At 40.2% G+C, this 27,756-nt stretch overlaps 1 protein-coding gene across 2 annotated transcripts in view; it reads right to left on the reverse strand.

Moving 5' to 3' along the window:
- Positions 1-5,386: 5,386 nt before the first annotated feature.
- PARVA (parvin alpha) overlaps positions 5,387-27,756 on the reverse strand; it is a 72,278-nt gene continuing 49,908 nt past the window's right edge. The window contains exons 6-15 of one of the 2 annotated variants that reach the window (XR_014519835.1): positions 25,359-25,474; positions 24,525-24,583; positions 23,863-23,882; positions 22,844-22,905; positions 21,820-21,888; positions 17,675-17,776; positions 17,314-17,386; positions 10,940-13,740; positions 7,763-10,478; positions 5,387-7,502 (exon numbers count right to left, since the gene is read on the reverse strand). Coding sequence is in view for 1 of the 2 variants with exons in the window: in XM_083478589.1 (XP_083334715.1) it covers positions 13,664-13,740; positions 17,314-17,386; positions 17,675-17,776; positions 21,820-21,888; positions 22,844-22,905; positions 23,863-23,882; positions 24,525-24,583; positions 25,359-25,474 (578 nt within the window). In the remaining variant the exon portion in view is untranslated. Of the gene's footprint in view, positions 7,503-7,762; positions 10,479-10,933; positions 13,741-17,313; positions 17,387-17,674; positions 17,777-21,819; positions 21,889-22,843; positions 22,906-23,862; positions 23,883-24,524; positions 24,584-25,358; positions 25,475-27,756 lie in introns of those variants that run through there. The other variant, XM_083478589.1, reaches the window with a different exon arrangement.

The raw sequence follows: 27,756 nt of genomic DNA on the forward strand, positions 1-27,756 counted from the left end.
CGTCTTCCTCTAAGTCTTCCCAGGCATCAGCAAACTCCTTCATTAAAAAGTCCGTAAGATTGTCTCCTTCATCCTCTGGAATTGATCGTAATTTCAGATTCTTTTCTTTTCTTTGTAATTCCCACAATGCCAGAGTTGCATCGTGGTCATAGACCTTCCTGGCAATCGGTTCTAATTTTTCCTGAGTCTCTCCAGCAATAGTTCTGGCTTCCTCCGCAATTTGACGTGTGGCAGAGTTTTCTTGCGTAAGCTTATTTATAGATTCTGTATTCAAATCAAGTCTTGCTGTCAAGTCTGTCAATTTCTGTGAGTTCTCTGTCAATTTCTTAGTGTTCTCTGCCGTTTGCTTTGTTAAATTCTCCAGGGATTGATTTATCTTAAGAAGGGCTTGCGATACTGCATCCATGGAGACTGCTGTACCTCTTTCTTGTCCTGTTGTCACTGTCGAAGTTATTCCTGAGATCGAGCCTCTTTTCTTATGTTGCTGTAGCTGTTGTTGATATTGCCTTGTCTTGGCTCTCGTGCTTATCTCCTCTGCTGGGCCACTCATATCCCAAGGTCAATTCCCACAAGAGCCTTCTCCTAAAGGAAAATTCCACTGTCCCAAAGCGTAGCAACTTTTAGTTTACCCTCTAGAGGGAGCAAAGCAGAATGTCCGCAAACCGAAATAAAGAGTATTAAAAAGCAAATTTATCAGGAGGCTTCTATATGTATATTGCAACACTTTCCCAGTAGATAGAGTCCCAGCCTTCCCTGATATAATATATCCGCAAAGTCCCAAAACTTTGTAACAAATAAACAATGAAGCTTCCACTTTGTTACTTTCGCAGGAATCTGAAGTCAGTTCAGTGTTCCTTTGTTTTATGAGCAGTTCGTACCAGGTTGGAGGCTGCAGAAGGTTTCCTTTTCCATTAAATTAGTCATGCAGCTTATAAAGTCACCTTTTCCTCCCCTCTGCCCTGCAAGCTGGAGGGGATAGTCAAAGTCCAAATGTCGGGTTCAAGCAGTTAAAAACAATTTTCCCTCGCGGATGCAGCTTAGTAACTTTCGTTGCTTTGATTGTCATGCAGTCGGGGGAAGGCAGACTTCCTTAATTTTTGCCTTTCCCGTTTTCAGCCTAGTTTCAGGTAATTTTAGCACGAATAGAGGTACAGTCTTACTCACGGGTCTTTTTTGTCCAGATTATTCAGGAAGGGAATCGGCGCTCTCCACTAATGGCGACGCGGCTTCACTCTGCGGGCTGGGTAGCGATTCTCAGCACCGCGCTCCCCCGTTGTCGTTCCGGAGCCTTTAAAAAGGCTCTTTCTGCGGTAAAGAGGGGGCGCTTCGGGTGCCCACCGAATCTCCTTGTTCACAGGATCCGTTCCTGTGATTTTAGGGGTCCCCCGCTTGCCGAAGCAGGTCAGACCCGAACTCGCAGAGCCGTCCTCTCTCCGGAGCTCGGAGAGAGAGCAGCCATTAGCGCTGGCGCCGAACCGGAAGTCCCTGTAAATAATGTATCTTGAATCTGATGTGAGTTGAACAAAAGCCAGTCAATACTCTGTGCTGCGAGTCATACAGTGCCATTTAATCATTGATTTAAATTGGGAACGCTGTTTAAATATCAGTGACAATATGGCTATAAAAGTGTGCAACACAATATGGCTATTAAATTAAAAGGAGATGAGTTATGGTAACCTTAACATTTGTGTTTTCTAATGTTTAAATGTTTACAATAGCAACCTAAAAGGAATCCAATCTACCAGCACAGCTGGCATTTTTCAACTAGCATTCTGAATGTATTTGCTTCCATTGCTAAGATGAAGTATGCACTTTTTAAGTGCAGTCTGTATTTAATTTAGGACACATTTCAAGAATAGTGTAATAGTTTGTATGTCACTCTTGCTCTAGTTTCTTGCTTCATAAAACTATCAGGACTTCTGGTCACATATAGACAGTAAATTTGGGTTAGAATATGACATTTTGATCTAAAGCGGCTTGGACCAATGTTTCCCTAGGTTAAAAAGCTTTGAGCAAACCAAGGGCAAAACAAGAATTACTAAACAAAATTACTTATTGAGGAAAATGTAATTCCAGGCACATCAAAGGAAAGTTAATTTGTTCCAGCTAGTTCCATCTGTAATTTCTGTAGTATAGGAAGCATCCATATGCATTTATTAACCGTTCACAGATAAAGTGAGGGGAAGTGGTATTAACAACAAAAAATGAAACTGCTTGGGTGACTGACAAAAATCCTCTCTCCCCACTATTTCTGCAAGAGCTTTTCTTCCTGCCCAGCTCCAACACCAGCAGCTAGCCATGCCTGGAGAAAAATAGCTTGAAGGAGCAGAGCACAAGAAGTGTCCCCTTGCAACCAAACATGCTATTTCATGTTTTAATCTTTTTTAAAAGGGGCTTCCATTTGCATGTGAATGCAGCAATGGATGCAATCTTATATGTGACTAGTGACTACTCAAAAGTAAATCTCATTGGGATCGATGGGATTTACTTCCAGATGAGAGTATAGGATTTCACATGGCTGTCCTGCCATGTCTTGTTTGTCTCACAGTTTTCATCTCACAGTAAAAAAAAATGTAGAAAAATAAATTCGTTTATTCCACTTTTTCAACTTCTGCTTCTTTCTTCAGACATGTGAACAGAGAATGGTTTCAAGTGGCTTAGTTTACTGACTTGTTAAGGGAATCAACTGGTGAGACAAATTATTGTGGCTTTCCCCCTGGCCCTTTTAAATTCTTTCTTAGAATGTGTTTTTCCAACATGATCTCATAAAAAATTATGGTAAGCTAAAACTGATCTAATATCTCTTGCTTGTAAAAAGTGTTTGTGTGTTGGCCAAGTTAATTAACACTTTATTGCTAGTGTGGTAGACGCTGATTTGCTGTGTCCGTATGTAATGTAGGAGGCATAATTATATACAAATCAGAAGTTGTTAAGAATGTTCAACAGACTCTGTTACCAGACACATCATCTGTTAATCCCCCTCAACACCTTTTCTCCATGGCTTCCAAGACACAGTTCGAACACAGTGGGCTCTGAGGCGTAAGGAGCAGCTCAAAGTGGCTAAGGCAGGCAAGTGCCCACAGTCCAGTTCACTAGCTGATCAGGTGGGGCTCGCTAGCTCTAGGAGGAGGGGTGTGATTCCTCAGCTGGAGTAGGCTGGGAGCAGGTGAGGGTCACATGCCTCATCAAGCACAGATGCTACAATCAGAATGCAAGGTATAAAAAGAAAGCAGAGCTGAGGTGCTGTGTCAGGTTGGTTGGACCACAGCTTGGTTGTTCCAGGGAGCTCTTCTCGACTGTGCTCATGAGGGACTGACCTCCAGGTGCCTTGACCTCTGGGTTGGCTGCAGAGGCAGGAACCTGGTCTGACTTTCGAGTTTGAACTTGTGGCCTCCATGCTAGCATCTGCTGTGGGATCATACAGTCCAGCAGGACTTGCCGCCAGGTACCCAGGTGCCGGAGAGGGTTCCTCTGCCACTGCTGGGAGGAGGTGGTGTTGGAAGTGGAAGAGGGGGAACAGGGTTTAGTGAGCAGGAAGAGACTGTGGCAGAGGGCGGTCCAGAAGCGGAGGCTGGAGAAGAGTCAGGGCAGGTTGCTGAAGTAGCCAGGGTGTCTCCCCCTCTTGCTGTGACTAGTTCCCCTCCTGGGGTCTCCCAGAGGATGAATAAAGAGGGTGGAGCAAAGAGAGACAATATGAAGGGGACTCAGGTTGCTTGGGAAAGACCCCTAGAGAGTGGTAGGAAGGCAGGGACCTTCATTACTTATAATTGCCTTATTGGGGCAAGATCTACTGCAGGCATAGGCAAACTCGGCCCTCCAGATGTTTTGGGACTACAACTCCCACCATCCCTAGCTAATAGAACCAGTGGTCAGGGATGATGGGCGTTGTAGTCCCAAAACATCTGGAGGGCTGAGTTTGCCTATGCCTGATCTGCTGGGAAGAGTTGCTATGATCACTAGGCCTGTGCTGTTTGGGTTTCCTTGACTAAAGAGTTAACTTCACTGACATCTGGTGTTTATTGCTGACCTGCTCCTGACTTTGGCTTCTGACAGGTGTTGTATGGAAGATGAAAATATACGAGGTGTGGTGTTACTTATGTGGTTGCGTAAAGGAGGAAAGGTTATTCGGGTTGTGTGGTTAATGGCTGCACAATCATGTGCTTTGGGGAACAAAGTCAGGTGTTGGCATGCAAGTCCTGGATTGAGGTCCCTGCACCCAGGAATTGGGCAGATTACTTGTCCTAGACAGGGTTGCACTCTGTTTGAAATTGCAGCTATGTAATGTGGAAGATGTTCCTTGCCTTGAACTGTTATCATTGGAATCCTAGTGGCCACAGTGGCTTGGAGCACCTTTTAGCAGCTTTGGCTGGTGCACCAATCATGGGTGTTCCCTGGACAGGGATAGCCTTGCTACAGTGACATATGCAATGATAACCTCATGACTGGATTACAGGAATGTTTTGCATGCAGGGCTGCTTTTAACATTGGTGTGGAAGCCTCAGCCAATGCAGAATGTGGCAGCTAGATAGCTGAATGAAGTGTCCCACCATGAGCATTTAATACCTTTTACAAGAGAACTGGCCCAGCTGCCTATTTGCTACAAGGCAAACTTAAGGTATTGACCTATAAGGGACCAGGTTTTCTGAGGGAATGCCTCCTCCCCTATACCTTATTCACCTGGTCATGCAGATCTTTTGCTGAGACTTTCCTGCTGGTACCGCAGCCTGTAGAGGTTCATCTTAGTTACTGGAAGGGTTTTTGTCACTTGTGGCACCCCCTCTTGTGCAATTCCCCTCTCTGAAACAAGGCAGGCACCAACAGTGAAGCCTTCCCAGCTCATTAAAGTATGTCTGTTGTGATGTATGTTTTGAAGCAACTCTTGTCCTGACTTTAAAAATGCTGTTGAATTTCTTGCTTGAGTGCATTTTTAGTGCATTTTATTGTGATTTTTTTCATGACAGGTGGTATAAAAATATTTTAAATTAAGTAAGTAAATGACTACTATATTTGTGCTTGGGCTCCACCACCCCTCTAGAGCAGAGGTTCCGAAACTGTGGCCCCTGGACCACCAATGGCCCATGACCTTCATTCATGTGGTCCATTACGTGTCTGGGGATTTGATGTTGGAGATGGCACATCCACACATAGGATTTCTATATTTTTATTGCTTCTTTTATTTCTTATATTGTATTCTATTGTGTCACAATTTGAATTTTACGTGGCAGCTTTTTGAAGGAGAGGATCTAAAGTTCTTTAGTTGTGTGGTCCTTTGGATCTTTGCAAACGTTAGCAACTTTCTCAGAAATTATTAGACAGGGAAAGCATATGCTTTAAGTGCCAAGAAAAATAAATAAATCCCAGAAGAAAAACAAGATACCATGTACAATTTCACAGCATACATAACATTTATTTTCATAAATGCTATTGAATCTGCAATCTATTAGACAAAATACAATTAAAAGCAACCTTTTAAATGTGTAACAGTTGATACACTTGATTACAGACAATAACGTATGCACAGGACTGAACACCAATTAATGTTAAACGATAATCAGCATTCTTTGGATGATGGAATACCTGCAGTTCTGAAGTTATTAACTCACAGTATTTTCAATGCCAGATGAAAACAGAACAGCTTATCTTCCGACATAACATTAGATTGAAATATGCATTTCAATACAATTTTCTAATCTGAAGGATTTTGCTGATTTACAATTGATTTTATATGTGTATTTAATTAAGAACACACATACACACAACAGCAGTTACTGCCTGGTGTTTGCTTGTTCAGTGCAGTGGGCTAATGCTCATTGATTATGCCCCACCCAGTGCACAGGAGGGAATTCAAGTTCAAAGACTTAGACCCCAAACTTTTGATTTTATAAAATGGCTTGCAAAATTATGGAGGTTGAGTTTACTGAGTGTCTGTTTTGGCAACATGTTGCCACTTAACTGGTAAGGAAATTCCATTTTTTTATATATATAAAGGATGTTGAGGTTTTATATTCTGTAGTGTATATTTAAAGGACATTTTCAGACAGAAAACTCAACTTTCTGTTTTTTAAAAAAGTTCAGTATGTAGCGAATTCAAAACCAATATAGATTTCTGACTACTGAAATAAAAACATCACTTTTAAAATAAACTATTTAGTTAGCTGTGCTAGTGTTGGCATGGAACAAAACATTCATGAAAAGAATATAAGGAAGATTTATTTGGAAAGCAACAATATTAAAAGTAGGTGAATTACACTGATCAAGTGCCATTTATCTTAATATCCATGCAAGCTGTATTGATTAACAAATTTCTCTTGCTGTGAGCCTTCTATAAAAACCTCTTCTAAATGCAATCATCATACATAATCAAAGACATCATAGAATGTCTTGCACCTCCACCCGTAGAATCAATAGAAGCACTTTCCAGGCCTAGATTTCTCATGAGAAATAGATAACACACATATAAGATAAGGAGGGGACTGGGAGATTAATGGGGTGGAAGGCAGAACATACGAGCTCTCGTTCCTGACTACGTAGCCTGGCCAGTTTTGTGCCTTTTTGAGAGCCTTCTAACAAAATTGGGTATTTTCCTCCAAAACCACAGAAGTTAAAAACTTTTGTTCTATCTTTGAAAAAGTAGGTTCTCTGGCTTGTCCCTTTAGCCAGTCTTAATATCTAGCTGTACCTTGGTGCATGGAATTAACACCACACTTGACAGAATTGGATTCACCCCAATACGTTTCTTAGATTAACTGACTGCAGGATCTGTCAAAAGAGGCAAGACCACAACACATTTTATACTGGTGGCAAACTGCTCACTTAGGTATAGGCTTTCCTCTAAAAGGCAGTCAGCAAAAAAGAACAGCACAATGGTCAAAGAACATAGAAAAAAGGGACCCTTCTAGAATTAATGGAGGAGAGAATGGTCCAGTCCAGATGCTTGGCACCTCCCAAGCTAACTTGCCTGCAGGTTTGCTAGTGTTCAATGAGACCAGAATGGAGGAGGGGGAAGCGGAGTTGGAAACAGATAAAATTATGTTCCCCGTGGCAGTTTTATAGCACTCCAAGGCAGTAGTTTTTGCTTTGGTCTTGCTTATCTGGCCCATCAGACTACATGCTTTTAAGAATACTGGTCCAATAGAGGAATGAGGTAATTTCAATGCTGCCCTTACATTTTTATCATGCTCTATAAAATGCATTCTGACCCTAGTTTTAAAAATATAGCCCCGTTCACCCTAAAACACTCCTTATTTTAACAATAATCTAGGGAACAAACCCTATGTAGACTAGGAATTTATAACAACTAATGCCTCTATTTTGCCCAATTTTTTAAAAGTCTATATTTTATACAGAAATAAACCTGTTTATATATATTTCTCTATATTTTTCAGATGCAATAAATACTAGATATAATCTGTAGAATCTATAGGTGATAATTCTCTATTAGAAATATAAGACAGAATCCATTTTTATAGGACAAGTAGTGCTTCGGTATGGAAATAATTAAACTACCGTATTTTTCGCTCTATAATACGCACCAGACCACAAGACGCACCTAGTTTTTGGAGGAGGAAAACAAGAAAAAAAATATTCTGAATCTCAGAAGCCAGAACAGCAAGAGGGATCGCTGGTCAGTGAAAGCAGCAATCCCTCTTGCTGTTCTGGTTTCTGGGATAGCTGCACAGCATGCATTCGCTCCATAAGACACACACACATTTCCCCTTACTTTTTAGGAGGGAAAAAGTGAGTCTTATAGAACAAAAAATACGGTATTTTTCATGTTTATAGGTGTCCCTGTATAATTGTAGAAACTGCTCTTCAATTAAAACAAATACTTGCTACGAAACATACACGAGCTTACCAGTTTAGTTACTTTTGCAAAATCAAAGCAATGGCCTTCATGACCCCAGGTGTCAATCACTTGTGTTTTTGAAGATGGAATCAGCTGTCATTTACCCCCAAGATACTTTGCTGGTTCCATTCTCAAATAAGCACTCTGGAATTTCAACAAAAGACACATCTAAGGAATAATTAATCTCGCTTCCTGAAAGGCTGAATTTATTCTACAAAGAAAGTGCTACCAGCAACATTATTATCGGTGGATTTTACTTAAAAACTAGGCTAGGTATTCAAGCAGATTCTCCTGTTCCAAGTTATGAAAAGGGGAAGCCCTGTGACCATAAAGGTCCATTTGCCATGTGCGTAGAGCTATACATCCACAGCCTGACAACCTGATCTAACTAGGGACCATATCCAATTAGGAGGTTAAAAAGGAACCTCACATGCATATGGGTGCTGCATATATGGTTTCTTCACCAATCTAGCTGCCAGAGCTTTTTGGAAAGAGGCAATCATGTTTAGAAGGGGGAGTTGAGAGGGCTACATTTCACCAATGTTTGGTGTGACAGTTGCTTTTCTGACTGGGCTCCATGTGTATAGCTCTGGTTGCTGCTACACATGCGTAGCTGGATCAGGAATACAACTACCTTCCCATTTCTTAGTATGACATAAGCTTCTACACCTTCAAGAAGAAAGCTTGCAAAACATTGGTAAGATACGTAAATATAACCACTATTAGTACCTGCATGATTAACAATAAATAATCTAGCATTCCACAAATTACAGGGGATGTTTCAGTCCTTGTCAGAAAGCTGCTTTCCAATTAAATAATGGTTCTAACATGTAACATGTACATCACTATAGAAAGGACTAGGTAGCTTTTTTTGCCAAAACATTTGGTCTTTATTTAGGTGAGGGGCTGTCTTCTTGGTTAAATATTCAACATTTTGTTCATTCATTCAATGGAAATGTTTATATTATACAGAGTCCAGCATTTTCTTCTTAGCATAAGTAACTATTAAGCTTCCTCTAAAAATGACAAGACATGCCTAATGTTTCACATTGCTTAAACTCATCAGTTACTCCCAGTGCTATTTTTCTAGAAAAAGAGGTGCTCACCATGAGCACGTCCTTCCTTCTCTCAGAATGGCAATGGTGCTCACCTGAGTTCCAGATGAAAAAAGCCCTGGTTACACCCCCTGTTTATGGAATTCCATTTATTTTTTAACACACAACTGAGTGAAACCCATTGTTTCTATTTATACAAATCTAACTGATGTGAAATGATAATATAACGATGTAGCAGCTAAAGACTATCTAGAAATTCAACAAAGCAAAATTAATATCAGAAGTCTAGGACTTTTTTGCATTTTGTTTCTTTGAAAGGGGTAATCTATATATTTTTGCTTTGGTGTAATTTTTTTACTTTTGCTCAGCATAGCTATAAGGTAGATATCCAATGCCCACTTAATGACTTCAAGGGATGGGGAATTTTCTGTTTTCCTTGGCAGCCACTGACTTCAATAGTCCTTTGCTTTTGATTTTAACTTTGATTCTCTAACAGAAGCCACTAGGCACATGGCATTTTGCCTGGAACCTGTGCGCAAGATGAGACATGCTGCAGTTCAAGGGGACCAAACCAAACTGAACCAGAATCTATAGCCAAATACCCATTTAGAAAAAATATATTTCAGCAAGCTGGAACAATACCTACAATCTCTTTGTTATCCTGAACTTTAAAAAGAAAACTAATAACTGGTTCAAAGGGCAATGAAGCTGGTAACTGGTAGTTGGTTAACCAAAAGCTGGAGGCCACTAACCATGGAGAGGCATTTCCTAGGAAGGCACTGAAGAAGAAGAAAGGAGCGGGAGAAACAAGAGAGGGTTCTGGGTAAATTTAATAACTTTCTAGTCCATCCATTCTCCTGTCTCCCAAATTCACTTTGATCCCCTAATAGCAACTGGTCCCCCCCCAAACAAGGACATATAAAAAGCTAATACTGCTAAACAGAACTTTCATTTAAAAATATATGGCTCCCTTGAGCGTCAGCAGCCATATTTCCTATGAATCAATTCCTTTTTTCAATTAATGTGCTGTTAAAAGCAAAGAAACAGGTTAATAAAAGTTGGTAACTTTAGTATCGGGCAGTTAGCCTATCACAACATGAAGTGACAGTCTCAGGCTAGCTAGATAAATATGAAACTAAAGAATTGTGTTGTCATTAAATAGGGAGAAAGGGGTTCTGTTCCTTTTAAAAATTAATTCTGCAGATAAAGAGTAGAATTTTGGCAGATACTGATTCTCTCTTGCTGCAGCAGCCCTATGCTGGGAGGTTAATCTGCTAAAATTATCCCTTCTATGAAAATACAAACCTGCCCCATATTTAATCCAGCGACGCAATGGAGGAGTTGCTTCGTGTTTATCCAGAGTCAAGTGCTTTCCGATATTACCAAATTAGCCCATAACAACTCTATTTTGAGTAAAAAGCTACTATTTTGAGTAAAAAGCTACTATTTTGAGTAAAAAGTGACAAAGAAAGGGCAATTATGTGATTGCAGAAGGCACCATATCCTGAAAACACTGTGCTGTTCACAAAGGAGCAGGTCCCTCTCCTTGGTTTTAATGAAAATTAGAGTATTTTTCGCTCCATAGGGTGCACCGGACCATAGGGCGCACCTAGTTTTTAGGGGGGGAATAAAGGGGGGGAATTATCCCCCCCCCCAGCCCCAAAGAGCAAAGAAGCCAAGACTGCTGTCTTGGCTTCCTCTTTAGCCATGCGCAACCTCTCCAGCTGGGAGAAGCTGTGCGCGGCTTTGTTTTAAGCCGCGGGGCTGGGACGGGGGAAGCCCGAGCTTCCCCCGACCCCAGCCCCCAGAACAGGTTGCTTTCCGCAAGCCTTCTGAGCCCAGCAGGAACTCCCGCCGGGCTCCGAAGGCTTGCAGATAGCTGCCTGAAGTGCGAGAGGGGTCGGTGCACACCAACCCCTCTCACTCTCTAGGCTTCAGCGAAAGCCTGCATTCGCTCCATAAGACGCACACACATTTCCCCTTCATTTTTGGAGAGGGAAAAGTGCGCCCTGTAGGGCAAAAAATATGGTACTTTCACGTAGCTACCTTTAGAGTTGCAGCCAGCAGTTTAATGTTGCAGTGGGAAAAGACACTGTTATCAATCATGTGAGGTGCATCATCTAATGCCTGTGGGATGGATCAAGAGTTCCCATGAACAGAACATTGCTTACAGGATGCTGTTGCTGGAAGAAGCGGGGAGAAAGGGCTTTTTTGGTCAATTTTCTCTCCTCTCTCTTCTGGAGGGTTGGAGGACCCCCAGAAACAGAATGGCAGGTGGCATGGGAGGCTATAGCAAGAATAGCCGTCTTGCCTTTCTCTGGTAGCAGCTTCAGCTAGCTCTCACCTCCTCTTGCACAGTAAATCCTGATCCAGTGTATAATGCCTGTCAATATAATTAGAGGGTTAATATTCATGGTGGTTTTTTTATTAAAAAATGTAAAAATAATTAAGATGCAAAGGAAGGCGAGGTTCCTGGATAAGATCCTATATGTGAACCTAACTTCAAGTGGTGAAGCATCTCAACCAGAAGGGAGAAAAGTTGTACCTGCTGACCCTCTTTTACAGAACTCTTAGGTGCATAGGAGCCTTTGTATCTGGTTACCCTAAAAGCCACTATCAGATAATTCCGATGTGTCTATTTTTTTGTGCAGTGATTACGCTGTTTGTATGCACCCTCATGTGGCGAAAAATGGTATGTAACCTATCATATACATATGCATATCTCAAATGAGTTTTACCTGCATACATTATGCCCCTCCCCACCCCCCATTCTCACCACACAAGGCAGAAGTGATGGTCAACCGACAAAACTGATGACCTCATGGCACCTTTACTAACATGAAGATGATGACTGGCCCCTGGGCTACTGAATCTCTAGAGGCAACCGATCAACATCAGGAAGGCAACAGGCATGTCCTTATACAATATTAACCCCTTTACTTGCATTACAAAAAAACAAATCAAATGTGAACTAACTAAAGGAGTCACACCACCTCTTCACTAAGCATAAGAAATATTTAAAATCAGAGCCATACGGTATAAGATAGGTACGGGATGTTATTTTACGTTTAGGTTTTATCATTTTGGTAGAGACGAATAAAAAATAAATAAAAGTAAGCTACTTTCCCCTCAATGTTCAGTACAAAGTAAGCATGGGACAAATTGCAGCACAAATTATTGGTGCTGATCCTAAAATTAAAATGTTTGTATTTTAACAGGATTTGGCAAAGAATACATACCAAAAAAAATCACAAGTTCTTCTGTATACAGTATATAGTTGTATTATCCTGTTAAAATCAAAAATCCAAAAAAATTAATTTTAGCCTTAGTAATAATCATAATGCAAGAGAACCTGATTTTAATAAAATGTTCAACATTTCTCATTCATTTTAGATCTCCAAAGGCCAAGGTATGCAAAAATAATTCTTTCTTTGAACAACCTTTACCTTTGCTTCTGTCACCAAAGCTGCTTCTTACCTGTACCAATTACATCATTTTATGTTTCGTTTCAATTATGTACACAAAGCTTATGTCAATATCCCGGCAGGGCTGATTCCACCTGGATTCTAGCCCAGAAGCCCACTGCATTGACTTTCTATGTGCTTTGTTGCAAAAGAGTTTCCATACTGAAACTGTCTACATACTTCGTACCACAGCGTTTGCAACTAGGCAAGAGTATCACATTGTAAAAAATACTACATGTTGCAGGTTATTTTAAATGCACTGTAGTTAAAGGAAAGCTGCATGATCTGTGAGCTTGTAAGGAATGAAAGATGATGAGGAATGTATGCACAGGGAACACATACCTGGACCCTTATAAGCCACGTCAGTCAAATTATGAAGCTCAGTTTCATAGTTCAGTTTGCATCACGCCACCTATGGTGTCTGTCTCTCTTACATTCTCCATGATCTTTGTAATAGTCCTCATACATCTCATTAGGAATACAATGGATCCTTTCTTTGAAATAAATATTCAATAAACACAGACAGAGAAAATGTCCTGCAGCTCAATCCACAACTTAACTAAACTGAAGCATTTCGACCTGATTGATTCTATGGAACAACTGAGCATCTACTTCTTAAAAGCAGCAGTTTGCACCACAATCTAAAATGACACCCGGGGGACAGGGGAGAGTCCCTGGCTACCTTGATATATGAGAGCAACACAGTTCTGCTGCTAGTCCAGCTTGTCTTGATGAAGAGCTAAGCACATTGAGAAAGGACTATCCTCTTTCTGGGCTGATTATGTCCTTTGTGTAGCATAGCTGAGCAATGTATAGAAAGCAGCAGCAGCAGCTGCCAAAGCACCAGAGACAGCAGGCATACCTATTCTTTGGCTTAGAGAGGATCCCGCAGAAGAAGATAGCACATTCACCATGTAGTAGTGCACAGACCTATGTCTTGTGATCATCTTGGTTATTGCGGCAGCATAGCTCATAGGAAGAGGCTGGCATTTCTATCAAAATCAGTTTGTTTCTCTTAACCTGGATGTGGGATCAGGCTTTCTTGCTTGCTCTCCAAGAAATCAAGAGCTAGTAAAAACAAAGGAATATGCATCTTCCAGCAGAGGTTCACTTCATAATATTTTGGACTGCAGACAAGATCTAATTTAAAACATTTTTTGTGCAAAACAAACGTAGCAAGAATATGGAACATGTGAAGGAAGTATAGTACACAAGTAAAAGAACGATTGCAAAACAGGAGTGGCTATTGGGTTGGTTGGTTCCTTACTTAGCCACCTGTGGGATCCCAAGGGACTTCTTCATTCCAAGTTTCTGTATTTGGTGAACAGATTGTACAGCACCCTCAGAGTTGACTTTAAGTCGCAGTTTACGATGTCTAGAAAAAAAGAGGGAAGAAATGCTGAGCTTTTAATGACCTTGGTAAACAAATAAAACAGCCCGTATTTGGAAGACGCATCATCATGCATCTGCCTCTATAGGCAAATACTGCAGTCATAAACGAGCTGGGCTGCTTTGGTCAACTTTAATAGGATTTTAGCAACAGTGTGCTCAAAACCAGCCACAAGTGCATTCATTTAAGAACAGGCCTGTACCAACCTTTTGACCAACCAAGCTGAATGTAGCCAACCCTCTATCTAGTTATAGCTCACAAGCAGCTGACAGAACGTTGTTTTTAGAGCGTACCTGGGCCTCCAAAAAGATGGGCTTGTGAAGCACCTGGCAGGTAACAAGAAAGGGTTGGTGAACTGTGCTTGGCTTGGTGGGTCACAAGTTGTGCAGTGCAGGCCTGAGTCAGACCTCCAGCTGTAACTGAACATTATGGGCTCTTTTTCAGTATTGTGACTGAGAAACGCAGTTCAGGTCTTTGTCCTTAGTAATAACTATCTGATTCATGAGAATGGTAATTTTATCTCAAGGGAAATACGCAAAGCCTACTTTTGTTAAGTACTCCTCCAGATTGAACATACCATTCATTTTAATAAGTTTCAACAGAACATGAAATCCTAATTTTTTCTTGGAATTTTCTAAGGCTCTACAATATACATGATTTATGTATTCCGAACAGCAAAGTAAAATTTTCCCATTGCTCTTTAGTTGTACAAACTGTAAATGTCCACAGTGTAGCTTTTGGTTATACCATACGTTTGCATATTTATGAAAACTGCTGGCCTATTGCAAATTATTTGCACAATCAGAGTGATGGAGATAGCTAAATGACAAATAAATGAAATTACTAGCATCCGAAACCCATTATGCTACATAGGTCTTTATAGGATCCAGACTGGGGGACCATTTGGTAAGCTGGCAAGTCTAATTATACGATAACATTTTTATTACCCAATTCAGTTGGTTTAGAGGCTATCACGGAGCAATAAAGCCCCACAAATACCTTGGTGATTTGAATATTAAAATTCCATAGCAGGATCATCTTGGGTGTATTTTTATTTGTTTATTTATGATTCACTATTTAGGCATGTGTTAAGGTGCTTTGCAAACGTATACGAGAAAACCAGCTAAAATAATTTTAAAATTATTACAAGAAATACCGTATTTTTCGCTCTATAACACGCACCAGACCATAACACGCACATAGTTTTTAGAGGAGGAAAACAAGGAAAAAAATATTCTAAACGAAACAGTGGATGTATGATTTTTGTGGTTCATGCTGTGGCCACAGACACGTGATCTGACAGTGAGTTTGGAGTAGACCAATGCAAAAATCCTGAGGATCCATGTGGATCCATGCTTTGTAACCATGGAGGAGGAAAGGAAGGGGAACCATGGATCCTCTGCTCACGACTGCAGCAGATCCCCCCGCCACCTGCAGGCATTCGCTCCATAACACGCACAGACATTTCCCCTTACTTTCTAGGAGGAAAAAAGTGAGTGTTATGGTGCAAAAAATACGGTAAGTGAAAATAGATATTCATTTTGTATTGTTTTAAAACCTAAGTCTTGTTGGGGGGGGGGGAGAACATGTCTTCATTGTTTTTGGGAAATGGGTGCCTTTTTATATCTTAGCAGGAATGCTTCTCCACAGAGCAGGGGCAGCCAGTCTAAAGCCTCTTTTCCAAGACCCCCAAACAGATACTGGAAAATTCCCTGCTCTGAGCATTTCAGGCTTGCGAGTATGAAAAAGAAAAGCACTTCACTGTTCAGTGAAACCCAGTTGTTGCTTCGGGGGGGGGGGGACATGTTGCCTCATTTCAGTTATTTTTCATCCTTAAATACTTTTATAACATCATGCCATTATTTTAAAAACCCATTTATCAAAGCAAGAATTAAATTAAAAAGCTATTTTCTATTCACAGTTAGATTAAGATTCTTTTCAGTCTTCTTATGCTCACTGCAATTTTTAAACATGGGCATTCTGCCCAATGCAGCAACATATAAAACAGATGTGTTTTTCCATCCACATTGAGCAGGAAGTTTCATATTAAGCTTTTCAATAATTGCACATGCAATGTCCTATATATATACACACACATAAGCATGTAAATGAATGCTGAAACGTTTGTGTGGTTTGATTTACACCATCTCTTTGAGCAATAAATACCTGGGAAACCGAAGTGCTATAATGACATTAAATGTCCACAAGGGATGTGGGATCATAGCAATTCTCCATTTTCATTCTGGCTCTAGATTTCCCATGCTATCTCCCCTCACTTTGACTGAGGCCATGTGTTAAAAGTCACTATTAATCTACCTAAGCAATACAGCCTAGAACAACTGACTCTAAAGTTAATGATCTGTGTTTCTAATATTGTATCATTACACCCACAATGTTTTCAATTTATGCGTCTAAACAACAATATCCTAAGCTACTGAAGTGAAAGAATAAGGTGGAAATGTACCAAAATAAAAATGACTTGGAGACTATGCATTAGAGGTGTGCATTCATTTCCTACAACTTAAAAAAGAAAAATGAATCAAATTGAATCAAATTGAATGAGTTTCACAGGCATTATGAATTTGTTTCATTTGATTTCATTTACCCTAGCAGCAGCCAATACCGTTGTTTGGCTGAGAGAAGGGACAGGGAAATGGAGAAAAAATTGGTTATGCATCTGTCTAACGATAGACAGATCTTCTGTTGCCACTAATATTGGTACCTTCATTCCAGTCAACATGAGATTTTCAGGCCTGCTAATACTCCTTCAAGGGAACAGACACACTAAACATAAGACTGCTAGGTAATATGGTCCCCATAGCCTAAGCAAAGAGGTACACAGAGACACAGCTGAGGTGCTATTTGAAGCCTCACCTATTTTTAGCCTGAGGGTTATAGAACCAAATTAGTCATTTCTGTAACTTTCAGTGGTCTCCTCAAAGTAGAACTTACCTGAATCTTGCCCTGCAGCTTGCACTGAACACCTGAAGCATATGAGAAGTCATTTTATCCCCAGATATTATTCCAAATGCCTCAAATGTTCAATGCAAAAATTGCAATTTGCCCTGAACACCCAACACAATAACTCGCCTACAGGACCCACAGCAGTGGTTCCCCATTAGCAAAGTACTGAAGACAACCCCCCCCCCCAGTTTTTCAAAAACCAAGCCATGGAACCTCTTTTAAAAATTTTTTTTGATATCTTTATGGTAGTTTTTATGTGAATGGTGTTGCAGTCCCCTGGGGTCCATGAACCACCAACTGGGAACCACTGGCCTATGGAATACAGTGGTTAAAGGGATTCTAGAAGGGTTGGCACTAGTCTCCTCAAGATCTAAGGCAGAAGTAGCAAATGTGGTGAGCTCCCCATGTTGTTCAGCTCCAACTCCCATCAGTTTCTTCTAGCACAGGGAAATAGGAAGAAACAGTCAATCAAATTAATCATCAAATAAAAGGTGGAATTACTTTCCCATGGTCTCTCTTGCTTTTAGTACTCAGCCATTCATCCTTATTTAAAGCTGTAAGTTTATAGTCTGTTCTCACTATTCAGAAATATACCTTCTGGCCTTGGTTTTGGTTTTTCAAGCCCTCCATCTTGCATCAGCTCAAACGCAAAGGACACATTGAGCACCTGGTGATTTAATTAAGAGACAGCAATCATTCATAATTCTAGGTTTCTGTGCACAGCACATAGCAAGGTTCAGTATAAAGAATATGGTTTGCAGGGAGTAATTTATATGTATAAATCATTTTAAAAGTTAGAAATTTATTAAAAAAACTGCATATAAAAATAATTACTGAAAGAACTTCCAGGATTAATGTTCAAATAATCTTCTGCATTATGCTTTCTGGAAAAACATAGCATTGGAAACATCAGTTCTTCTTTAAATGTAAATACAAATTTGAACAGGAGAATTACCTTTTGTTCAAAACTATCCGGAGTCAAAAAAAAGCTGTGAAGAGGCACAAAGTAACCTTCAAGAAGACCCATCAGGAGCACCAGGTACACTCCATCTGCAAACTTGAAGACGGCATATTCTTTTCAGCAACATTTCTCAAACAGTAATCTCACAGTTGTAATCAAGATAGAAACTGTCCAATTTTGAACAAACAACCAGAAGTTGCACAGAAGGAACCCCTATTAATAATGGCAGAAGTTGAGCATAGAGCAAGTGTTTAGAAGAATTAAGGTGCCAGAACAAAGACACCTAGTGGCATGATAAAGATCTGATCTACATGACTGCTTTGCATTTTTAGCAAAAGGAGGCTGTTTCATCTGTACATCTTACATATAATTTACTAGCCTGTATAGAAAATTCCTAGAGAAAGATGTAAACCATCAAATACCTGGAGACAAACCATCAAATACCTGGAGACAAATACCTGGGCAAGGTGCAAGATGAATTGATTATATTTTTATCTTGCCCTTTCTCTAAGGAGAATATACTTGTCATCCCTGCACCCTGATGAAGTCAGGAGTTGCTGGCTTATTGTGGTTTAACATAAAGAAACTGGATTACACCGCCCCATTATCCCTCCTTTGCTCCTTCCATGGAGCTATAATTAAGCCTGTATCCTGTAATGTCTGAAGCTAGGAACCTAGTTTGTGCCTCCTTAACAAGCCAGGATCACTATCCAGCCTTAAACCATAACTTATTGTTGACTTGCAACTGCTGTATTGTTAATGAGAAACAAAGCAGGATCCTAGATTTGGATGTTGTGGGAGCCCAAGCTTAATTGTGGCTTCCTGCTTGCATCAAGGTAAAACTGAAGAAGGGAGGACCAGGAAGCGGGCAGCAGCGTGTTGTTCATTGATGAAAAAGCAGCAGCCTTGACTTACCATGAAACATGAATGCAGCTACTGTTAGCCCTGTCAGTATTGTTGGGGAAAACAATCTCCCCTCAGAGTTTTGTGTATGTGTCTGTGTGTCAGGCTCAACCCATAGCTAGATATTCTACAATGTATTATGTATTAAACAATGGATATGTTCAAAAGAAGTATTTTCTCTGAAAGTGAGAAGCAACTTCAGGGTTATAATAAAGCTCATGTGGTTTAGCACACAGATTTTTAAACAATACATATTTAGTTAGTTAGGAACTCCTCCCCACAAAGCAGGTATGCTGTTTAAAAGGACTAGAAGAATGTCAAGGATAACTTTCTTAGGGAGTTCTTTCTTCCACTTGCTTTAAAAATGAGAACCCATACTGCGCAAATCCTGAGGGGCTTTTGTTTTCTTTTTTGAAAGCTCAGCATTATTTCCTTCATTTTTTCATCCTAAATAAACAGATGAATAGATATTGTTCCTGAACCTGATCTAAGAGTAGACATGAGAGTCTTCCCTATGATTTAAAAGGAAATAGCTGTAGAAAAAAATGCATCTGCTTAGAATGAGCTGGTTTGGACATCGGGACAAATCATAGTTTATTGTGAAAGAAGCAAGCCACAGCAAACCTCAGGCTCATCCTGAGTTCTGTTTTACAAATGACCACAGTTAAGTGTTAGGTCTGAATCTTAAACTGCTGTTGATTTTAACTATGATTTGACCTGGCAACGTGTGAATGGCAATGTTAATCTTAGCATCACATAACTGTTGCTAATGCCTACTGTCAACAGTAGATCTTCCTTCTCTCAAATCCTGATTATTTCTTTCCTCTGCAGCAGATAGTATTTCATTTTAAACCCCAGTCATTTGAATCACTGCCTTTCATATGCTACTGACCCTTCTCTTAGCCTCTGGCAGTGCAATCAACCTCTCAATATGGTGAATGCCAGTTTCAACGGCATATTTTGGGGGATTTCCAACATATTCGGAGCCAGAGTTCTTCCGTCAAGAAAACAATGAGATATATAAACCACCAAAACAAAGACTACCCTTTAATGCCCCAGTGACATAATCCTTCTCAATATCTTACTATTCACTTCTTCCAAATTCATACAAATGACTTCATGCTCAAGGAAAAGGCAACTCAATTCCTGCCAATGCTTTCCTTCTACTCCAGCAACAACCGGCTCTCCTGCAGATTATTTTGTGACAGCATAGAGGGGCTCAGTAAACACAGGAAAAACTGTGATGGATGGCATTCAACCTGTGGGCTTTCCACTGACTTCCCCAGTTATATTCAGGAGAAAGAGCAGTTCTACCTTCTCTTTCGGTGTGTATTCATGAATGCCTTCATTTGAGGTTTTCAAACAATGGCTGGATGGCCATCTGTCAGGGATTCTTTAGCTGTGGCTCCTTCATTGCAGGGGGTGAAGCAGGTAAAGCTCAACGTCCCCTCCAACTCTACAATTCTATTATTCCAGCTCTTTCTGACCTTGGAGGAACCGGCTACCTATGGCAATTAGCTCTCTGATGTGGCCCCATCCATGGTAGTCTGTAAAATTGGGAGGCTTACAGACCAACTGCCTAGTAAGTACCTTTTGTGCAAAAATAAGTAGTTTCACAGCTGCTGTGGAAAATGGAAGAAGGTGTACAAACAAGCAGCTCTCCACCTCCAACACCCTCCACTCCCATGAAAAACCATGCTCATTTGCAAGCTACATTCCCGTGTGAAACATCTAATTTTAGAACTTGCAAAAAGAAAATAAAAGGCAGATTGCTCCTCAATGCCCAGCGACTGGTAGATGTTTTCTCAATGGGAGCTAATGATTAGGAAACAGCTGGAGAACTTTCTTAAGTGCCTTGAATGGGAGAGATTACTTTGGAATGTCTGGAATGTGAAAACTATGAGTGCTTGGGAGAGGCAATGCAACTCCTCACCCCCCACTCCAAAGGCATATGAAATATCTGTATATGAAGAAGCAGCATTTTTAAGACACCCCGACACAGGAGCAAGGACAGAGCAGAGAGTAAGCCATGGGGGAGGAAACATGTTCAGTAAGGGGTGCTTCTCTATGGGGGCTGATGTGAGGGAGCAGACTGCTGCTTTGTAGGAGTGTATGCTGCTGGCTTCCACCTGTACATGGGGAAGGAGCACAGCTTAGTGGTGGAGCTCATGCTCTGTATGCAATCCCCAGCAGCTCCAGGTAGGGCTAGGAATGTTCCTTGTCACTGCCTGTCAGTTTTGCTATTACTGAGCTAGATGGGACACTGGTCTGGCTCAGTATCAGGGGCTCTCTATTTACAAATATTGGAGTAGAGTGGGGACATAAACAACATATTACAAAATGCCACATGCTTCCAGTGACCCTTCCTCTGAAGGAAACCGAAACCCAAGTTGTGTTGCCCCAGAACTATTCAGGGAAGCAGGGAGTGTAACACAATGCACATATTTTTCAGAGGGGTAGCTATACTTATCTGTTGTGGTGGGGGAAAACCACCACAAATAATATTGTGGAACCGTGAAGAATGACAAATGTGTTGTGACACAAGCAAGCTTTCCCCAACTGGTGCCCTTCTGCTGTTGGCCACGCTAGCTAGCGATGATGCAACTTGCAGTCCAAAACATGTAGCATTCCTCACTGGTGAATGCCAGCACAAGCTTCCATGGACCAGACCCCACTTCTTCAGATGCACGAAGTGTAATCTTCTGTGGCATGTACAGGGTTCGGAGAAATGAACTGTGAGTCTTGGTTTGGATATAACACTAAGCCAGCTACTTTGTGGTTTGTTTCCCTGTTCAACTAAACCTAGGTTTAGCATTATGTGTGAATGTACTCAGTGTGTGAACTTGCACACAAATGGAACGAGGGGGAGGGGCAAGATAAAACAATGTATTTTCTCCTTTCTAGCGTACTGGACCTGTACACAGAAATGTTTCCAGCTGACCCACTCAACCTAGTTAGTTGGATTCTTGTTTTCTCATAGCAAGCATATTACCGGTAACTTGCATTCTGGGTTACCCACAGCTTGTGCCTATCAGCACCCATAGTTACAACTGGCAAATACATTTCTCTGTGTTAACCTGCATATGTTAGCCAAGCAAAGTCTGTTTTTTAAAAAAACTAACTAAAAATCAAAACAACTTGGCAATAGCTTGACACAGCCTAAACAAAATAAACTGGGGATATACGAACAACACAGGAAACGACTTCTTGCTTCTAACACAATTATATAATCCTACCTGGGTTTCCAGTTCTGTAACTTCCAAATTCAGCTTATTCAGGTGTTTATTCACAAATGTTATGAGAGTCTGAAAATTAAGAGCATACGTAGCTGCTTTTAGATCAGCAAAATTTAATTGTTTAAAAGTATGCTTAAGTTAACATGTAGAAATGCTAACCCAAAGTTCATAATGTTATAAAAGGTTTATTTAATTCCTTAACTTGTCAGTTTATAAGAGACAGGCTTTAAGTTTTAAATATTTTATGGTTTCATCCATTGGTCAAAAATCCAACTTTGTCAAGCCCCATCACAAACACCGAACAAATAATAAATACATACTGTTCATCACTTTAAAAGCTATATGAGTTATTGCTGCAGCGGTATGATGGAAGAGTAGAGAAAATAGCACTGGAGCCAAGAGGTAAGTTGATATAAAATGGCATGCCACTGTTCTTTTTCAAGGAAGCCCTGCTGATCTATATCAGCTGGAGATCATATTGCAAAATTCTATAAAATGGAAATTCCTCTATCTGACTTTTATAGTGCCAAGTCTGTAAAATGTTGAGAAAGTATATATAATGTTGAGAAAAACTTTCAGATATTCACACTGCCAAGGACAAAGATTTTCATTAAATCAGAAAAATGGGTACACCATTCCAGGACTTAATAAAGGTTTTATATTTGCACCATTTTGCAATTGCTAATATTCATAGAGCTCTATCAGATGTACTTGGGGCTGTATGGCATACTAAAATAGACAAGCTGGCTTATGACCCAAGGAGCTTGTATATCTGAACTTCTGCTCTGAACGTGTTCTAATAGTACTTCCTGAGGAAGGTGCTGTACGTGGGCAGTGCATGAACTACAGAGGAAAACATATCTGAGACTGCTCGAAACCCTCCAAAATGGCAAGAATGCATCCTTGGGTCTTACGGTGAACAACTGGGGAGTTCCTCTTATGCATCAAGATAGAGATATGAGAGGAAAACTACTCAGATTAAACTAGCTTGCTCAGTATCTAAGTAGGAAAGAAAATTTCCAACCTTTTTCACAACATTGAGTTTGTCTGGAGCATGGTCAAACAGTGTGTCAAATGCATCCCTTTCTGAAACACACGTAATAACAACAAGCTATTAGATAATGCAGCATTGTAGGATGATAATTCCAGGGCTGGAAGGCCTCAAGTGCTATTGAGACTTTCTGTGTCTGAGATAGCTATACTGAAATCATCCTTTACCTTGATTTACCAAATTCATATTCAAGCTAACCTATTGTTACATGGGTTTATTTCTAAGTATAGTACACATGGAGCAGATTATCAGGAAGGAAAGTCTGTACTGGAAGATCACAACACCGTTAGCAGAATCTTAAGCAACCATTTAAGAAAAGTATTTCAGACACTCAAATAATGTGCTGTAAAAATATTGACATGCAAGAATGTGTTGTGTTAGTGTACTCAAAGAAACTACACTACTAGGTAAAATTATCTGCTTTCAAGGCAAACATCGGCATGTCACAAAAAAATAGGATTCCCAATTTCATCAGTTTGGTGTCCTTTGGCAAGTAAAACTGCCTATGCATATACTAAGAGTAGATCTCCCAAAATTATGGGGCTTGTTCTGGATCGTGAGGAAGATACTGGAGATCACACCCAGGAGATCCACACGTGTGTCCGGTGCCTGATTATTGTCAGTATTGAGGAAATAATTCTCCATAGCTTTTTCCAACATGAGGAGGAAATTGGCATTCAGAAGGCAACATAGACCACCTGTGTTTGGGACAGTGGAGCATATGTTTGGGGGGAAGGGGGAGCACAAACTAGTGTTGATTTAGGAAATATATACTATTCTCAATCTCCAACCCGCCCCCTCCTGCCCCACTTTGGAATACAGACTTCTTGGTTTACAGCACTAAGATTTACACACCAACCAAGACAACTATGAACAATGACAACTATGAACTATGTACAGCTGGTTTTGAACAAAACAAGCAGCTGCAGCAGAATTAAGTGAAGTACACTTTAGAAACCTTTCGAAAATGCTAGGAATCAAATGAGACTTACCATGCCGTCCTGACAATGCCCTGTAGAAAGTGAAATAATGCAATTATACGTGTACACACACTTACAGTAATTTAATATATTTCTTTCAGTGCAGAGAGAAAACTGTATATATGGAGTAAATATGCATCTGGTCATATGTATGACTTTGTATTCATAGCAACTGAGGAATAGCCCCACAGGCTTTTCAATAATACTGTATTATGTCCACTGACTCGAATTAAACTGAGCATTTCAGCAATATCACAAACTTCCTGGGGTGAAGGCCATTTAAGGAAGGAGAACTGATGATTCAAACTTTTTTTCTCTCTACCATTGAAATGTTGGGGAGGAAAGCAATCTATTTGTATGCTTCTTTTCTGAAGTGGAAATAATCAAACTCGGGATGTGGAAAAACAACTACCCTAAAATACATATAACCAGGAACATTTCTGTTAAGAAATAACTACTTGAGTATGCAAACTGCTATATCGGCAGCATTTTTACATTTTCAGTTGCCACCCTTTCCACATTGTTTACATTATCTGTTGTGGAACCTTTCTTAACAGTTAAGTTATAAGCCGTGTCCGAAGCAGTCATCTCTTAGAATCCCCAGGAATGAAGGTTAAATGTTAGCAAATTATTGAATTTCCAAAGCAGATCAAACAACAGAAATGCTGACATACTCAGTGTTACCAGTTATTTCCTCTTGGATCTGACGGGACTGGAGGATTCCTTCTCGTTTCTGGGGGGTGAGGGGAAATGATTGATCATTTAATATTTTCAACACCAATATTTATTCATTTTGTGTGTGTGTGTGTGTGTGTGTGTGTGTGTGTACACACAGAGATATATATATTCATACACACTTACATATATGCACACATACACACATGAACATACTCTGTGTAAAATAACTACAAAATATGAATGCCATGAAATAAACATAAATATAAAATAACTCCCCTCCAAAATTACATCATTTCTATTTGTGTACAATCTAAGAGACTTTCTTTGTTGCCTAAAAGGCACCTGTCCTGTGTGGAAACAAACAGGAAGGAATGCCTCCTGTGACAGAAAAATTATCTGGAAATCGCAGGTAAGATTACTGACAGCCATTCACCAACCTTATGAGGAAAGTGATTAAATTAGATTAGATTGGAATATCTTGAGCAGATTTGCAGGGCACACAGTGGGCTGGAAGGGCAGAAGAAGAAGGAGAAGCCCACTCATCTTATGCTGTATCTCAGCCGTTCACTTCAGAGATCAATGCATGATACCTGTACACTTACATTCTGAGCTAAAATCATATTTGACATGCTTCACATATCAATGTTACAAGTGGTCTGTCGTGCCTTCAAAGAAGGACAATGCAATGCTTAGCTGTGCCTAAGGAAAAGCTTGTCCTTCTGACTATTTGTGTTGGCCAGAACTGATACATACCAACACATACATGTTAAAAGTTACTGCGTTTCTTGAAATACTGTGTAAAAACAAAGATCTTTTAAAAATGTCCCTACCTGGACAACAACAACTTGAATAGACACATGATCTGGCAGTCTGATTGGGGCTCGAAAGTACTGTGATAACGCAACCAAAAGGTGCAGTATTGCAACAAGACTTTTAGCATGGACAGCTGAAATAGATTAAGAAGTCAAATTCTGTAAGACAAACTAAAACAAATATTTATTTTAACATGCAGTGCCCCCTTCCTTAACTATGTGGGATATTTTATCCTTTGGTGTTGCTGCCCGCCAGAGATTGCTGAAAGAGTATTTTCTTCTAACTCCTTCTCTTTCCTGCCATAAATCAACTGGTTCTATGAAAACAACTAAATCAAAAATACTCCTCAGGTAAGATTTTGTTGCGTGCCTGGATCCCACTGGCTTGAAGATGGAAATCTAAGCTTGATTCAAAACACAGATTTTATTATGCTGCTATATTAAGTGCTATCTATGCACTCCCAGCGCCGTGCCTTTATCTTCCCTATTCCTGTGTCGATTTATGAACTATCAGAAGAATATTTTTGTATTCATAACATGCACTTAATTCATTTTTAAGTGTCACAATGTCTGCAGGAAGATGAATGAGCCCATTTAGCTTGTACCCTTGAGCAATAACTTACTAAACTGGATGACTCAAACATTCTTCATGAACTTGTTAAGTGTTCTTGTTATTATAGTTTATTCACAGCAGGATTTGTATGCATAGTTAGCACTAACAAGACGGAAAGGTATCAAAAGGCTTACTGCAGGAAACTTTTAATCTGTGAACAAACCCCTAGCTTCAAAGGTAATGATTTACAACTGTATTATATTATTGTTTTCCTGGGTCTGCATTATCACCAAATTCTCAGGCAATGTCCTATAAACATAAGATTCTAGGTATCTTATTAACCACACACTTTTAGGTTGGCCACAGGTTTCTAAATAAAGCAGAAAAATAACCAGTGAGATCTTCTCCTGGATTTATCGGTTTTTGTGCAGAGGTTTCTCTGCAGGGCTAAAACTCAGTGTATTCCAAGTGACAAACTTTGCAGGCTCCTTGCAGGGCAAAGATAAAAAGGATACAAGTTTAAAACAAACAACTCACCCAATGTCAAAATAATTATGTGTATATATATGTATTGGTTCTAGCCAGAAAAAAGTCTGCCTACACAGGCTGTAATCCAGCACATTTCAGTCCTGTTTCCTTCAAATATATTTTAGCTGAATACCATCTCAATGTTCTTTAAGATCAAGTGTGGCATATTGCCTTAAGTATTGGGCTTGATCCGGGAAAATCTGGTTCCATTCCCAGCTAAGAAGCTTTATGGGAATGTGGTATTTCCACCTTACGTAGCTCCATGGGCTGCTGAAAGGCAAGATAAGGGATGTCCCAATGTACACGGTTCAAAGTTCTTTGGACGAACTGGGAAACCAATGGAATAAATGCAGGGATTTAGGAAGCTGCTGGCAAGATTCCAGTCACAGTGCTTCCCTTGCCCTCAGATGCTGCCATATGCAGGGCTGTTCCTATTTCTGCTCCACTGCCCAGAGGCAACTGATGCTGCACTTCCTTGCTGCTAATCACTTGCCAAGAAACAGGAGAAACAGTTGCTCCTTGCAAGTGACATCACTCATTCACTTGCCTTCTTGTGGGGCGGGGGTCATCAAGAAGTAGCAGAGAGCAACAGCTGCTGCCTGGAGGGGAAAGTGGGCAAGCAACTGCTGCTCTCTGCTGCCACCAGTGCAGACAGGCAAGGAGAAGGAAGAGCCACGCCCTAGCCCTCTCCTCCTGTGCTGTACAGAGAGAAGGAGGAGGTGGCACATGGAACAGGGGAGTGCTGAGGACTATGGGAGCTACTGGTTCCTCTTTAGCCAGGCCTTTGGCTGACTGACATCTAATGCCCTTTTATTAAATGTGTTGTGGAAGGGCAGGTTATTGGGTTGTCTTTGTTTTCATTCTTATTATGTACTTTGTTTTTTACATTGTAATTGTATGTTTTGACTATAACAGGTACACGGCAGTATACAAACTTTAATAATAATAATAATAATAATAATAATAATAATAGGCAGGTCAATTCTCACTGCTGTCCAGAGAAGGAGAGCAGGTGTCAGTCTTGGATATATCACAATGCCAAAATAATAAATAAAATGATTAAATTGTACAATGCCTGAATATTAAATAACTCTAGAAACTACGCTGCTAACTGCTTTGAGTCTCCTTATGTGGAAAAGCGGGTTATAAATCCTTGGAAATAAAAAAATGAATAAAAAAAATGCAAGTTCCATAAGGAGATTGTAACAGGAATAATTAAAAAAAAAAGAACTCATTCCCTGCCATGTATGTACAGGGCCCATACTGTGCATGCAATAGGAACTCTGGAGTGTGTGTGGAATCAAACGTAATGTGTACAACTGTCAGTAGCGGTAA

This window comes from Podarcis liolepis (assembly GCF_965112155.1).
Source record: "Podarcis liolepis genome assembly, chromosome: 1".
NCBI classification, from domain to species: Eukaryota; Metazoa; Chordata; class Lepidosauria; order Squamata; family Lacertidae; genus Podarcis; species Podarcis liolepis.